The 14,732-nt window shown below is 46.5% G+C and overlaps 6 protein-coding genes across 6 annotated transcripts; 1 reads left to right on the forward strand and 5 right to left on the reverse strand.

Moving 5' to 3' along the window:
- Nucleotides 1–99: 99 nt before the first annotated feature.
- BKA67DRAFT_638360 (flavoprotein) lies at nucleotides 100–726 on the reverse strand (the record flags this gene model as incomplete). Its single annotated transcript, XM_046105713.1, has 1 exon — nucleotides 100–726. One exon carries the CDS (start codon nucleotides 724–726, stop codon nucleotides 133–135), a length of 594 nt encoding a protein of 197 aa, XP_045955544.1. The 3' UTR covers nucleotides 100–132.
- Nucleotides 727–1,297: 571 nt separating this feature from the next.
- Nucleotides 1,298–2,915, forward strand: BKA67DRAFT_539036 (UbiD decarboxylyase family; the record flags this gene model as incomplete). The annotated part of the gene is made up of 3 exons (XM_046100570.1): nucleotides 1,298–2,154; nucleotides 2,214–2,328; nucleotides 2,382–2,915. The coding sequence occupies 3 exons, from the start codon at nucleotides 1,298–1,300 to the stop codon at nucleotides 2,913–2,915; spliced, it is 1,506 nt and encodes a 501-aa protein (XP_045955545.1).
- Nucleotides 2,916–3,258: 343 nt separating this feature from the next.
- BKA67DRAFT_576614 (uncharacterized protein) lies at nucleotides 3,259–4,289 on the reverse strand. The gene is made up of 2 exons (XM_046103578.1): nucleotides 4,130–4,289; nucleotides 3,259–4,076 (listed from the first exon to the last, which is right to left on the reverse strand). The coding sequence occupies exon 2, from the start codon at nucleotides 4,024–4,026 to the stop codon at nucleotides 3,349–3,351; it is 678 nt and encodes a 225-aa protein (XP_045955546.1). The 5' UTR covers nucleotides 4,027–4,076; nucleotides 4,130–4,289; the 3' UTR covers nucleotides 3,259–3,348.
- Nucleotides 4,290–5,646: 1,357 nt separating this feature from the next.
- BKA67DRAFT_682151 (uncharacterized protein) lies at nucleotides 5,647–7,630 on the reverse strand (the record flags this gene model as incomplete). Its single annotated transcript, XM_046108942.1, has 6 exons — nucleotides 5,647–6,601; nucleotides 6,670–6,791; nucleotides 6,870–7,156; nucleotides 7,201–7,239; nucleotides 7,284–7,439; nucleotides 7,540–7,630. The coding sequence occupies 6 exons, from the start codon at nucleotides 7,628–7,630 to the stop codon at nucleotides 5,890–5,892; spliced, it is 1,407 nt and encodes a 468-aa protein (XP_045955547.1). The 3' UTR covers nucleotides 5,647–5,889.
- A 1,667-nt stretch (nucleotides 7,631–9,297) lies between these two features.
- BKA67DRAFT_539038 (uncharacterized protein) lies at nucleotides 9,298–10,224 on the reverse strand (the record flags this gene model as incomplete). The annotated part of the gene is made up of 1 exon (XM_046100571.1): nucleotides 9,298–10,224. One exon carries the CDS (start codon nucleotides 10,222–10,224, stop codon nucleotides 9,298–9,300), a length of 927 nt encoding a protein of 308 aa, XP_045955548.1.
- Nucleotides 10,225–12,342: 2,118 nt separating this feature from the next.
- BKA67DRAFT_648972 (catalase-like domain-containing protein) lies at nucleotides 12,343–14,676 on the reverse strand (the record flags this gene model as incomplete). Its single annotated transcript, XM_046106000.1, has 9 exons — nucleotides 12,343–12,413; nucleotides 12,482–12,880; nucleotides 12,935–13,019; nucleotides 13,075–13,361; nucleotides 13,417–13,880; nucleotides 13,947–14,079; nucleotides 14,116–14,185; nucleotides 14,451–14,489; nucleotides 14,659–14,676. 9 exons carry the CDS (start codon nucleotides 14,674–14,676, stop codon nucleotides 12,343–12,345), a joined length of 1,566 nt encoding a protein of 521 aa, XP_045955549.1.
- Between the last annotated feature and the right edge of the window lie 56 nt (nucleotides 14,677–14,732).

Raw genomic sequence — 14,732 nt, forward strand, 5'->3', positions numbered from 1 at the left:
TCCCTCATAAATGCATAAAACGAACACTAGTATTATACTATGTAGATGCGATGTTTCAATTTTTTGCACTTCTCTCTTCCAAGGTGAATTTGGTTCTTAATTATCTCTAGTTTGGTTACGCTCACTGTAATCTTAATTGTCTTTCCGCATACCTTCCCACCTCTCAAAATTGCGCGCATCCAAGTCAAATAAATCAAGAATTCGCCCAACCATCTGCTTTACAATATCCTCAATCGTTGATGGTCTCGTATACAGCGCCATTACTGGGGGCGCAATAATAGCCCCAGCTCTTGTAACACTTAGCATATTCCTGAGATGGATCTCGCTAAGCGGTGTTTCCCTCACTGAAAGCACAACCCGTCGTCGTTCTTTCAAGCATACATCGGCAGCTCGAGTGATTAAGTCGTCGCATATGCCGGCATTAATGGCGGCGAGTGTCTTGACCGAGCAAGGGACAATAATCATGCCATCTACACGGTAAGAGCCGCTTGAGATCGGGGCAGCGAGGTCATACGAATTGTATGAATGGTCTGCCAGGCTGCGCACGGCGGCTACTGTGTAGTCCGTTTCGTACTTGATCGTCTCTCCCGCCCACTTGCTGATTATGAGGTGGGTCTCAATATTGAGATGACGGAGGGTGTTCAAAATCTCAATACCAATCTGGGCACCAGTCGCTCCTGTAATTGCGACAATGATGCGTTTCCGGTCTTGAGGTTGCTTTGCCATAGTTTGTGTAGGTGGTGCAAGTAAGATATGTCGACAGCAATGATGCGTTAGCTTTGGGTGGCGGAATAGTTTATGTTTTGCGGTAGGGGGTACAGTGCAGCATTCGTGATATCTATATCGATCTAGAGGTTGTGTTCTGCTAACTGTGATAGTGGTTTTATTTATTACTTTGCATGTCCGGCTCCCTGGTCGGAAAAGTTCGGAGGCCCTCGCTGCCATTGAACAATGTCTTTAACCTTAGTTGTCTACCCCAGTTTAGTCACAGTGGTGGCAACGGGAGCTCCGGCACTGAACAGAAAACGTTTTGGCGACGATCATCAGTACCCGTGAAATCATTTCTAAGGCCTGCTGACTCGTGTTATCCAGCACCCTGGTACTCAATTGTAATCTCGGACACCTCGGAGGCTTCGGAGTACCGCTTCCTTCCGCCGGGACACCTCGACAAAAAGGGACGCTGTAAACAGGTATATGAGGCAAGTATTTTCACCATTGTCGAAGAGTTACGACATGAATCCGATATACACAGTTTGATACCAAAACAACACAACTTTATTTACTTGATATTTTGACAATGTCGACTATTTCAACCCCATCCATGGACTTTCGATCATTCGTCCAAGCCCTCAGAGACGATGGCGACTTGGTCGATATCAATGAAGAATGCGACCCAAACCTCGAAGTCGGTGCTATCATTCGGAAAGTGGTAGAAAACGATGAAAAGGCGCCTTTGTTCAACAAGCTGAAGGGTCAAAATGAGAACGGGCTCTGGCGTATTCTCGGCGCGCCAAACTCATTGAGATCGGATCCCAAGCAGAGATTTGGTCGATTGGCTCGACATCTAGGCCTGAAGCCCACAGTCTCAATGAGGGACATACTGAATAAGATGATTGCTGCGAAAACAGCTACTCCTATCCCTCCCCAGATCGTCGAAACTGGTCCATGCAAGGAGTTTCAGCTTACTCCAGATCATTTTGACTTGAATGAACTGCCATCTCCATTCTTGCACAAAGCAGATGGTGGTAAATACATCCAAACCTACGGCATGCATATTGTTCAGTCTCCAGATGGAAAGTGGACCAACTGGTCGATTGCTCGTGCTATGGTACACGGGAAAAATGAATTGGGCGGTCTTGTAATCGAACCTCAGCATATTTGGCAAATACACCAAATGTGGAAGAAGGTCGGGAAGGATATGCCATGGGCATTGGCCTTTGGTGTGCCCCCAGCTGCTATCATGGCTGCAAGCATGCCTCTACCAACGGGTCTCTCGGAAGCTGAATATGTTGGTTCACTTGTCGGTGCGCCGTTACAGGTTGTGAAGTGCGAAACGAACAACCTTTATGTCCCCGCCAACGCTGAGATTGTTTTCGAGGGAACTTGCTCAATCACAGAGAGGGTGCCAGAAGGGCCCTTCGGCGAAATGCATGGGTAAGTGCCTCTCTGCCTCGTTGCCGCCGCATCAACTATTTAACTGACTCGTTCTCAAGCTACGTTTTCCCTGGAGACACTCACCCGTGGCCCAAATATGATGTTGAATTGATCACACACCGTAAAGACGCCATTCTGCCAGTCTCAAACTGCGGAAGACTGACTGACGAGACTGTGAGTTTGATAAAAGCTATATAGTGTTTGGTAATACTAATCGCGCATGATAGCACACTATGATCGGTCCCCTTGCGGCAGCTGAGATTGGGTTCCTCCTGAAATCGAAGGGGCTGCCCATCAAGGAAGCATTTTCTCCATTTGAGTCACAGGTTACATGGGTCGTTTTGCAAGTTGATACGGAGAAACTTCGCGCAATGAAAACCACGCCAAAGGAGTTCTGTAACCAGATTGGTGAAATCGTTTTCAAGGACAAGGTTGGGTATACAATCCACCGACTCGTCGTTGTTGGTGATGACATTGATGTCTATGACTTCAAGGATGTAATCTGGGCATTCAGCACACGCTGTCGTCCGGGTATCGATGAATACCTTTTCGAGGACGTGGCTGGCTTCCCGCTGATTCCCTATATGTCTCATGGTAACGGGCCTCGAGATAAAGGAGGAAAGGTTGTGTCGGACGCATTGCTGCCTATTGAATACACGGCGGGGCGAAATTGGGAGGCGGCTGATTTTAAAAACTCTTTCCCTCCAGAGATCCAAGATAAGGTGCTTGCAAGGTGGGAAGCCCTTGGATATACATCTTAGGGATAGAGTAAAATAAGAGGAACAGATCATGCTCATTAGGTATATAAAAGAGAAATTTATGCTGGTTTTTCCCGTCAAGTAATGTAGCTGTTCTCGGTGTGAACCTGGTCTTCCCCATGGAGGATGTAAATATAATAGCACCTCTTTAACATGAATTCGATATCAGACCTGAGTCATTTTTGTTAAGTGGTCGTCCTCGAGAAGCAAAATTGCACCTGCTAGATTGAAGAATATGCTGTTTGCAACGAAGGCAATGGTAATAGTGCAGCCTCACGTGAACAGACATGATTAGGTGTAGGGATACCAGTATAGCATCCCCCCATGGGCTGCACAGTCAAATTCTCAATCTCTCCACCAACTTGAGGTCGGACCTAAAAAGCAAGAGCTGGCGACGTTATTTCCTCTAATACAGCTTGCTTCTATTATAATGATACTAATTTCTGTGAAAGAACCCTAAATTCATAATTTGCATCTCGCTTCTACCGACCGTCATCCATTCATTCCCATTTTTAAATTCCGTACCCCACTCTCTGACGAATTGAGTAAACTGGTCCGTTCTTTCGCAGTCCTCTAAGTAGCAAGATCCTCCTTTGAAATCAGCTGGTGGCAAGAAGTCAGTATACATGACTAATACAAATTGTTCCAGGCTTTTAAAGATTGTCTTGGAGCAAGCTCGAAGCGTAGCACCAGCAAACGTATAAGTCCAGCAGGCAAAGCTGAGGCCGAAGCGCTGTAACCCCTGGCCTGTAGGATCTAGGGACGCAATTAGGGATAGTAGCGCGTGGGTCTGATGGTAGTCTACTTCACCCAAAGCCACCAGCGTATCGACGGCCGGACTGACGTATAGGGAAATTCCGCATTCATCACCCAGCGGGAGCGCGACAGTGTAAAATGAGAGGGCTTCTGTACGTGACTCGGTACAGACAAACAAAGTTACGGGGTTTACACAGCGCGAAAACCATAGAGAAGGTTTTCTGACAGCATAATGGGCCCGACTAGAATGCAGTTCTAAGACGCGTGGTTCGAAAGAGCTGCGCCAGATCTTGACTCGAATCTCGGAGGGCAATTGTGAGAAGAACTTGAATTCCTCTAATCTCTTTCTTTGCCCCATCGCGTTGCGCTGTTCAGACCGGACGCCAAGGCAGTCTTACTTTGTCACTGCTTTTGTATGTTAGCGTCCATCATATTTTTCTCAAAGTCTTGAGAGCTCAGACCTTTGTTTTTGCGGGCTGTCCGAGCATAGCTTGATCATCAGGACTGCGGCGGTGTTGTATGTGATTGGTCAAGTGTTCAAAAGGAAAAACCGTTTCATGATGATAGAATACCAATTACAACATGCGGTATGTTGAAACCACGAACTAATATTGTTTCGAGGGGATGAGCGAGGAAATGCCTAATGGGAGACAGCCTAAAGGCCCGGCTAGTGAGCGACCTAGCTAACCTAACCTTAGGCTAGTCTGGAGCTAAATTTCGGCAACGTCGGAGCCTTCGGAACAATATTACGGGGCTATCCTCGGGGTTTGAAGTCCATCATTAAGCGCTTCCGAGACAATAGCAGTGAAAGACAATACTCGCTTCATCCTGAGTGCATAACCTGTCGCATGAGGTTGAGAGGCTGATACTCCCGCTATATCGTTGAATGAATACTACGTAGGCACATAGAGATGCTAAGGACCAATCATAGAGAGTCATAAATTCGACATGAGATTCGATAAGTTCTTCGACAATAAAACCAAATTATCGAGTTATACTTCGATATCTAGCGCTACCACATTCTTTTGGCTTGCTTTTGTCATTCGAGTTCACCCGCGTGAAGACGGTGAGGCGACCACGTTGGCTTTTGTAATGACTACGGAACAGTCACGACAAGTAGGCGACGTAGGTGAGGTGCGACGACGGAAACCAAAGACTTGGGTTGGAACAAGACTGCAAACTAACGGACTAACTGACGATGGGACGGACGGGACTGATATATAGTGGCTGGCAGCCCTAACGACTGGGCGATCGTTACAGCTTTCGTTCACTCCTCCAACGTACGGAAGCGCGCACTGTTTAGTGTTAGTTGTGCTTCTGCTTCTGCTTCTTCGTTTATTCTGCTATGGTTCAGCAAGCACATACTTCAGTGACCTCTATAGGAATGGAAGAAGGGGCAGAAGTCTTTTAGAGATTAGACTAGCATAAAGAGCCTAAGAGAGCATAGGCGTGAGCCAAGCAACCTGAGGCGAGCAATGGCGTTTGTGCTATCTTGGCCGTATCTGTATTTAGAAGCAGTGGAGTTTAATTTACAGTAATGCGTGTTCGCCTTGCTCTGGTTATCACATTCGCCAACATAGCTGCTGGGGACTTCAGTGCGTAGGGGAAAGCGTTTAGCTAACAGCTGAAACCTCGTTATACAAAACGATGCTAATCTCGGTCTAGGAAGTGCCGGCCACTCTCTCCCAGCTCTCGGTGCCTGGTCAAAACCGGAGTCAACGTCCTCATTTCCCAAGCTGGATATTCAGCCCGTCAAGCGCAGACGAAACGCAAGCATGGTAGCCTACGACTTAAGTAGATCAAAGAAAATCCGCGGGAGCTTAGCCAGCCTTGTCATAATGTGACTCCAGAGATCGAATTGAAAATGAAGACTTTCAGGTCCTAACCTGCCTTATGGCTAATCTGCAGGTTTTCTTTGGAGTAGAGTGGTTTACTTGTTCTGTAACCTGCACTCACAGAGGCGCAGGATCATGAGTATGTGTTGGATTCATTGCATCAACATAAGAAGAGATATGTATAGGGCATGTAATATCGTGACCTCGTCACGGTTCAACCGTCTTGTTGCCGCCAACCGTAGTTAAAGCATTAGTAGTGCCGATAATGATGCCACTTTGTCTTTTCAACTCTCCCGCGGCTAAGCTTCGAAACCCAAGTTACCCAGCCCAGTCACTAGGTTGTGCAATGATCGACTAAATTTATATCAATTGAGAAATTCTCCGTATTACCATCTATGTAAAGATGATAATAAAGAGTCTGGAGTTTCGTCACCGTATAATGAGTCATCTCTGCCCTCAATATTGTCTCTTAATAATATGTTCACCAAACACACCTGAACCCCATAACGCGCCTCTGTACTTAATGCGAGAAGTACTTCGGTCATATGCATCGCATAATCGGCTATTTTGGCCAGGTCGGCGTCAACATAATTGTCGAATAGCAATTGATGGAGATGCACAACCGATTGCTCCCAGTAGATCTGATGTTCTTCCAGGAATATATCAAGTCGTTCTATGAGAGGAACTGATTGGGTGAGACGTGATGTATGCTTGTTTGAACTTGATAGGTTGGCCTCGACTGTAGTATGTCGATTGTCTTGCAACAGCACGCATATGAAAAATAAACATTGAAGCTGTTTGGCAGCGAGGTCACCTTGCTGAATTTCATCCAAACATACATTGAAAACTAACATGGACTTTTGTAGAAGTTGCACGCTACGTTCCACACTCTTCAGGGGTGTCAACCCTTTGGGAGAAACCATGTGGAGCCTTTTCGTAAAATTTGTCATGTCTTGAACGAAAGACAACAGCCAAAGACATCGTAATCGATGCAAATTTTCGGTGCTCCCTATGAGAGGGGTTGAATTTGTTGCCAATGATACGATGCCGGTTTCATTGGAACTGTCGAACCAAGACGGTTTGGACATGAGTGATATACTGGGTCCACGGGTCAGCCCCATGAGTGACGATCAAGTTGGGATGGCAGGCTGGCCAGGAGCACGTACAGATAAACGACAAGCTGAAGTCTCCAATTGTCTTTCAGCGCAGCGATGCCACCTCGAGCTTGTGTCATACTTGCTAGGCCTTGACGATGCACTGTCCACTCGTGTTCCACCCCCCAATATCTCTGTCAATCAAGGTTCAGTCCTTGAAACGCTTGACACATGATTGCTCAGAGTTCGAGCAACGAAAAGTAGAGACATACCTCGAACGTCAACAGTCTAACAACAGCAGCAAACACCTCATCGTTTGGACATCCAGAAGATGCTGTCATCCAGTCGCTGATGATACGAATAGCCTCATTCTTAAACCGCAACGCTTCAGTTGAGCGTTTCTTCCCCTGCATCATATTGAGATGGGCTGCCGCATGTGCCATGATTGCATTGAAAGATGCAGCATTCGACAAGTCTAACGGAAACCATACGTCAATCATAGGATTGAACGAGTCTGTAGGGTGTGCTCCGAAGACCATACCGGCGTAAGTGCTAAGCCCTGCTCCAAAACATGTTAGACTGTGCCTCGACATACCCACTTACTTGAGTAGAGCGGCCGTGGGAAGTTGTGCACTGCCACGCCTGGATATAAAAAGTGCTAGACGAATAAAGATTAGGGACTGTACAATGATGTATCAGCTTATGATGCTCCGGAGTAAGCTGCACAGGAAATGAATCGAATGGGTCCAGGCGGCCACATGCGAGTAGACGATCCATGCCAGCAAGGATTTGTCCTGGAATACCACGAGGAATGTCCTGTCTGGCTACTTTGACGGCGGAATCTGATAGGTGGTGGAGTCTATCTGCCTGGGCAGATGAACTAGACGCTTAAGATGCCTGTGAGTGCCGATGATACGAATCCGGGAAGTGAATATTGCTTACCGTGGGAGGAAGTAGACGCTGATTGCTGTTCGTTTCTTCGCCTACGCCTCCAATACTCGCGCATTGCATGACTTCGTGTGCTACCATGCATGCTGTCATGTACAAACATAAATCGAAGGCCTGTACGGCCCTCGCTAACAGTTCCATCCATCAAACGTCTCTTCAGGCCTCGTACCCGCAAGTCGTTGTCTGCGCTATGCAGAGGGATTCATTGAAGGCCACCATAGAAAGCGTACGCTCAAGCTCTTGGATGATGTTCAGTGAGGTGGGGCTGGGCCGTAACAGGTCGGGTTATTACTAAGGTTAAAGCCTTAGCCTCGCGTTACGGCCACAGAACCCCATCCTATATCGGCCGAGTCCCCACACCTCGCTGACCCCCTCGTGTACGTTGTATGCATTATGCCTTTCAAAGCTACGCACGTCAATTTGTTAAGGCGTGCTTGGGTTGCATTCCACCTGAATTCAGGCTTGTTGCAACATAAAACGCAACACTACTGCAATGACCAGCAGAAGCGTGGGTGCCTGACATTCTGGCGAATGGCCTTAAACATAGTAATAAGCTGTGCCTGTAGTTTCGCCCAAAATTGCATAATGACCAGAAGATCAAATACCCCACTGTGTCTACTATGTAATCAAAACAAGGGCGCGTGATCGAGGAAGTCGGTTTGGGCAATGGCTCTGGCATGCTACAAAATTTGGTCAGAACGAGACTCAAAGCATGGTACGGCAGGTTACAGATCTCGTGATTTGTGCGCCGTCATATCATTGGACTCCAGCTCAGGACACTGTAGCTTTCCTTGTAAAATTGGGAATCCGGTTACCCGTAGCCAGACCGGATGGAACCACTAATGATACATCATGGGCAGCTTTCAATATTGTTGATCTTTCACCAAATACTCGTCAATGCGGCGAAACTCAACCATATAGAGCCCCGCTGGACTGCTTTGATCATCGCTGTGTTGGTTCACTAATACATATGACGTACATCAGCTTATAGAGTTCGACCACAGCATGTCAATGGGAAGCTATACTGTATCAGGTACAACTAGATGCCAAAATACTTGTACTAAATCGAGCCTAGCTGTATCCGCTTTTTAATCGTGTCTTAAAAGCGAATTAATGCAGCTGCGAGTGTCGCAATGACAATCAATGGCACTAAGAGAAGTATAATCATACTCCACCAGTTATCATTCAGCAGAGTTCCATTACGATTCAAAGAAGTTATTTGCAATGTTGAACATACTTCTGTACTGGTTGCAGGACCTGTGGTGCCAAATCATATCATACTGTGGTATGCTCGTTTGGTGAAATCCAGTTCAGCGTAGGCCTCAAATATGAAACGAGCAACAACGTCTTCACGGTAGGATGTGGTTGATTTGGGTATCTGCATGGATGTCCGCAACTTATTACCCGTATCGCAAACACTGCTTAATCTTAGAGGTAAGTCAGTGCAACCTGCTGATACCACATTTGTTTCATCACTGGTGGTCATTCCGGTTATTACCAAGAATAAGCGGATTGAAAGGTTCTCAGCGGTCATGATAATTGCTACGAATGGACGACTATGATTGCGGTGGTACCACGACTTGATAAGCGCATGGAGTTTCATAGAATACATAGAAATGTGACCCAGCGTGGAGGATTGCCCTTTGTTCAAGACTTGCCGATTTTAGGTGCATGTATGCTATATGAAACAAATGTCATCTACTAGGGAATAGCTAACGAAAGACGTATAGGAAACGATCGAGATGCTAGAATCTAATCTAGAGTATCAAGGAGGCTGGATGCTGGCGCGAAAAATGTCGTGCCCGTCAAAGGCTTAGAAAATTCCAGAATGCGGTCGTGCAGACCCGGCGGCTCTCCAACAAACATTCGTTCTAACATCTTCTCTATGACCCAAAGATGGCGAGAATATCCAATGAAGTAGGTCCCATACTGTCCAGAAGCCGGTGATCCAAAAGGCATATTGTCTCGAAAGATTTCGTGTTCGTTTCCATCCGCGTCTGTAATCGTTGCCAGTTCTTTATGGGACTTTTGCTTTCCACCGGGGGCATCTTCAAGCTCGATATTGTCGAACTTAGTGCGGCCAATGACAGCCTCTTGTAGCTCCGTTGACATAGCCCGCCATTTCTGCAGATCGTGCACATACTTTTGTACCACAATATACGTGCCGCCTTTTGCGGCCTTGTCCTCTTCGGAAACCAATATTGCCTGAGGCACATAGGGCCCAACCGGATTTGCAGTGCCATCGACAAAGCCAAGAAGATCTCGTAAATCGAAATAGCGGAATCCCACAGTCTCGTCGACCAGCATAACAGCGCAGCCTAAACGATCCATAAGTTGGCGCTCGAATTCAAAACACATATCTCGGCGTTCCGCGCGAATATGGAAAAGCAAGTCCCCTGGACTTGCGACAGCTTCATGCTTACTTCCAGAGATTGCTTGGAACGGGTGAAGTTCGGCTGGTCGAGGAGCTTGTATGATTCTGTCCCATACGTATGCGCCGATGCCCACAGTACAAGCAAAGCGGGCGTCGGGATCACGTGCAGCGATGTTTTTTGCGAGGTCTCCTAGGCCAGCCAGCGTCGACCTGACCTTTTGCGCAGATTCCGGATGGTCGGTAATAGTTAGGACCAGGAAGGTGGCTGATCTTGTCAGAGAAACATCTGTCGTCGGCGGAGGCATGACAACACCGCGACTAGCGCTTGTAGACTGGCTTCTCTGCGCTATGTAGGGATGTGAAACAGTAATATTTCGAAATAGATACTGTATTGCCCCTCTCGTGTTGCCAGGTCCAGAGCACCTTGCTTGACATGTAAGTAATTGGACTCGCACAACCAAAGACAACGGTGAAAACTTGTTATACATGCGCATTTCGGTATTTATGCTTGTGAACACGGACTATCACTTTTCATACTCAGAAATGAGAGCTATGTTATGTTTCGTCCAGATGTAGCCATTGTGGGGCAGAATCAAACACAGCCACAGTTCACGTCACTGAAAGCCCTACTATGGTATCAGGCCTTGAAAAGGGCAGTGGGGCGAGTTCTTTCGAAGAGAAGGTGCAAATGGCTCGGAGCTTAACATCGCGGAAAACCACCCATGCAATTGACCTGGTACGTACCCCGTTACCCTCTCTAACCCTCCATACCATAGTAGACTGACTAACATAGTCAACCATCACATGGAGAAGCGCTCTTCCAAAATACCTTAACCGGAAATTTTCTGCTCGTTTCTATCAATCGGATGCGTTCAGTGACAGCAGACAGACGGGACCCAAGCACAGAGCCCACCGCCAGGGAATAATGGTCAATCGGAGTTACCGAATAGGGCAGTATTAAACGGTATTACTGGAAAGAAGATGCAGCAGGTCAACTAGGGTTTGCCGCAGATCGACTACCTAAAGTGTATGTTAGCTTACTCACGGTTTCCAAGGTACTTAACCCAAAATATGAATACCTTGGTTCACGTAGATCTAATGGATAAAGATGGTGATTCCGTCCTATTTATAACGATCACATTAGTGGTGATAAATTTTGGTCGACCTAGGTTATAGTATTACGAAGTCCGTGTTTTTTTGATCATAGCGAAAAGAGCTTATTTAACAAGCTTGTGGGTATCGGACAAGTTACTTTCAAGGTCTGATATTGTGTCATTAAGCCATAATTTTGGCGGCGGCGACGATAGTCTTCCATAGACTCCCAGTGATGGCGGTACGCTCTTTCTTTTTGTAAGTACATTTGATTTAGCTTTGGTACGTGAGCAGGGCTCAGTGCCGAGAAGAGTTAGTCAACCTGCTATATATCTTGATTGACCTGCTGCACAGGCTGCATCGCCGCTGCGGGTATTACTCAGCGCCATAGATTGATTATCAATTTATCTTTCCGAGGGGCTGGAGAGTGTCCTACCCTAGGTTAGTCAGGTCCTAGCCGAGATATGACAGCCGTGGGTTCCACCGAGGGGACGGTCATGCACAAGGGCCCTGGACATTAGAAATTCAACAAAAGAAATTGAGTCCCATTTTGCAGTATAATGCAGCATCAAGTTGGCTTTTGCCAAGAGAAAGATGTTCAGTTGAACTACGGCCAGGGGCGTCATTTGTTGCTGTTTGCTTAACGTCAGTCCGTTTTTCGACCATCCATTTGTAAAGGTTTGGATGTTCTGCAATGTTTGCAAACTACTAATTCGTTGCCGAATAGGTAGTCAAGAGATGCGAATTTCCAAGGGAATCATCGCATTTCTGAACAATTGACGAGGATCGAGGTTTGATCACGATTAGCATCGATATGATTTGTCGTATCTCCAATACACCTAACTGAGCTTCAAGTTGCTTATCCGTGCCTGGTCGATGACCTGAGCCGGCCAGGACGTGGTTTAGAAGAAGCACGAACCCTATCATATAGACGAGTCGTATCGTCAAGTGTGTGGGCAGTGATTCGAAGTTACGATGGACGTCAATAGGCGACTACGCCGGTGCTAGATCTTGTGTTACTACTGATCATTATTATGCTCATTTATTTTGGTGGAGAGAATTATGGCAGTCGAAAAGAGTCATTTTTATTAAGCTACACAGAAAACTCATATACAGCCATTCGAATGCCCATACAGGCTGGTGAAATTGCCTGGTGGAAAACTACAAGAACAGGCAGAATTACTATTTAATTTCGTGGAGCATTCCAATTACAACATGGTTTATGATGACTGTCTCAATCTTATCCAGATGACAATAAAATAGGAAGACAATACACAGTTGATGTTGTATTGCATTAAATTTCAAAAAATAGTCCAAATAACATCAGAACTTTACGAGAGGGGTTTCTGCATTGCTTCTTCTAAGGACGTCTTTATCAATTCATCAACGCAACCAAAATAATCTACAAAAAGATATTACACGTCAGTAATGTAATAAGGAAGAAGTGGCGAAAATAGAACACCGACTTACTAAAAATTCGTTGTTGGAGATCGGACGGAACACCTTCTAAAGTGTGGACAATGTTACAGATAAACTGCTCCTTCACATCAGGATCTAGATAGATGATGTTCCAAAGCTTACGAGGTTGTACAAAATCTTTGTCGGTGATGGCGGTTGAGAATGCAGTGACTTGTCCTGACCAAGTCTCATGCGTTGGGACCCGAACTCGCTTAGCATATGTGACGGGCTGGACGCTAGAAAACACGTAGTCTGGATCTCCACCGTAATTTCCATTGATGGTGCTCGGTCCATCCCGTACGTATGGCGAGTACACGTGCGAGTGAGGACAATTGGGAGGCAGTTGGAAGTAGTTGGGACCGACTCGATAGCGATGAGCATCTGGATAACTAAACATCCTTGCCTGGAGAACTGTGTTACCGTTAGTTGACATTTTCCCGGACTTGGTCTGGAAGAACATCGTACCTGGGTCAGCGGAAGGACCAATACCTGGTACCATGTTTGATGGCGAGAAGCAGGCTTGTTCAATGTCCTGAAAGTAGTTATTAGGCTGTGGCGAGTTAGTCATACATATTTTGGCCAGCGTATTGACTCAAATCTCTCACATTCCTATTGAGAGTTATCCTGCCCACTAGTCGCAACGGATATTGGCTATGCGGCCAAGTGAATGTGTCATCGAATATGTCGATCGGCGCGGACTGTGCCTGCTCGGGTGTCATGACCTGAACATACACCAGCCACTTGGGATAATCTCCTCTCTCGATGGCGTCGAACAAGTCTTGAACATGGTAATCTGGCTTGGTACCCGCCAAACGCGCAGCTGTCTCCGCATCCATGGTTTCAATGCCCCCTTCAGGCCGGAAATGCCATTTCACATAAACATAAGTCCTATCTTGGGAGATATCGTTGTGTAAGAATTTCCAGCATCAGACGCGCAGAAGAGTTACTTACGGCCTTATTCAATGTGTAAGTATGGACGCTGAAACCATTGATATGTCTCAACAATGTGGGAATGCCGCGTTGTCCGAAGAGATGCATAATCGCGTGGATGCCTTCCGGGTTGTTGACATGATAATCCCCAAACATAGTGTTGTCGGGAATATTTGTTCGTGGGTGCCTTTTGTGGCTACGATTCATTGAAGGAAACTTAATTGGATCTCGAATGAAGAAAACAGGGAGGTCGTTGAAAACGAAATCTTGAATTCCCTCTTCGGTATACAACTTGGTCGACCAGCCCCTGACATCGCGGACCGTATCGGCAGACCCATTCTCACCACCCACAGTAGACATACGAGTATGTAGCTTGGTAGTTTTTCCGATGCCAGTAAGAAATTTCGCGTCCGTCAGATCTGAGATGTCTTCAAGAACCTCAAATTGACCAAAGGCCACAGCTGCTTTGGCGTGAACGCTTCTGTTTTCGTATTCAGCAGGTTTGATATGCTAAAGTTTCCGACATTCATTGCAGAGTTTGACGTACCGTTCAGGAATACGCTCTCGGGCGAAGTGGGCAAGCACCTCGACTAATTGAACGTCTGCCAGTACGACCAGGCCACCATTGGTATTGCCATAGCGCACCTGACGGACGGAACCAGGGTTATCGCTAGGCTGTCCTATGTTCATAGTCTGCACTACAAGTTTTAGCTTACCGAGTCCTTTCTTAGGCCAAGTTGCTAACCTAGTGTGATGCACAGCGTGCATAATGATCTGGGTTTGATACTGCATCGCGGTATATTGTTTCATGCGTCACAACTTCCCACCAACATCGGTCACAAAGCAGGTATAATGCCGATCTGCCTGACAGCTGAGTTCCCCCGTTTCCTATTGCACATCTCCCGACTCTGGGCTCTCCCCAATTGGTTGTCAGAAAATGGGCTGAAATTTCTAGCAGCTGCATTAGTTCAATGCGCAAACATGTAAGCAGCCAGGCAACGTTAAGCCGGATTTGGTACGAGTATTTTGTCATCTACTGTGCTAGTCACACCTGATCCGGGTTGACTTCTTGGCGAATGGTGGAAACAGCCTAGCTAGATTCAGTATAAGTACTTCAAGATCTAGTCATACCTAATACAGTAGGATTTCTGGATCAATAGTGGATACTAGTCTAGTACGAAGTGCACAGCGCTTGTCATGTAGTTGGGATTCTATAGACGACCTATACGGATCTCGTTGCAGGATCGCTGACTACTCACATTGCATATCGCGGACATGCCGGAAATCTCGTGATAGAACCTGACCAGCTTGGCTTGCAAATGGCCCAATCAGA

Source organism: Truncatella angustata (genome assembly GCF_020726525.1).
Source record: "Truncatella angustata strain MPI-SDFR-AT-0073 chromosome Unknown BKA67scaffold_7, whole genome shotgun sequence".
Taxonomy (NCBI): domain Eukaryota; kingdom Fungi; phylum Ascomycota; class Sordariomycetes; order Amphisphaeriales; family Sporocadaceae; genus Truncatella; species Truncatella angustata.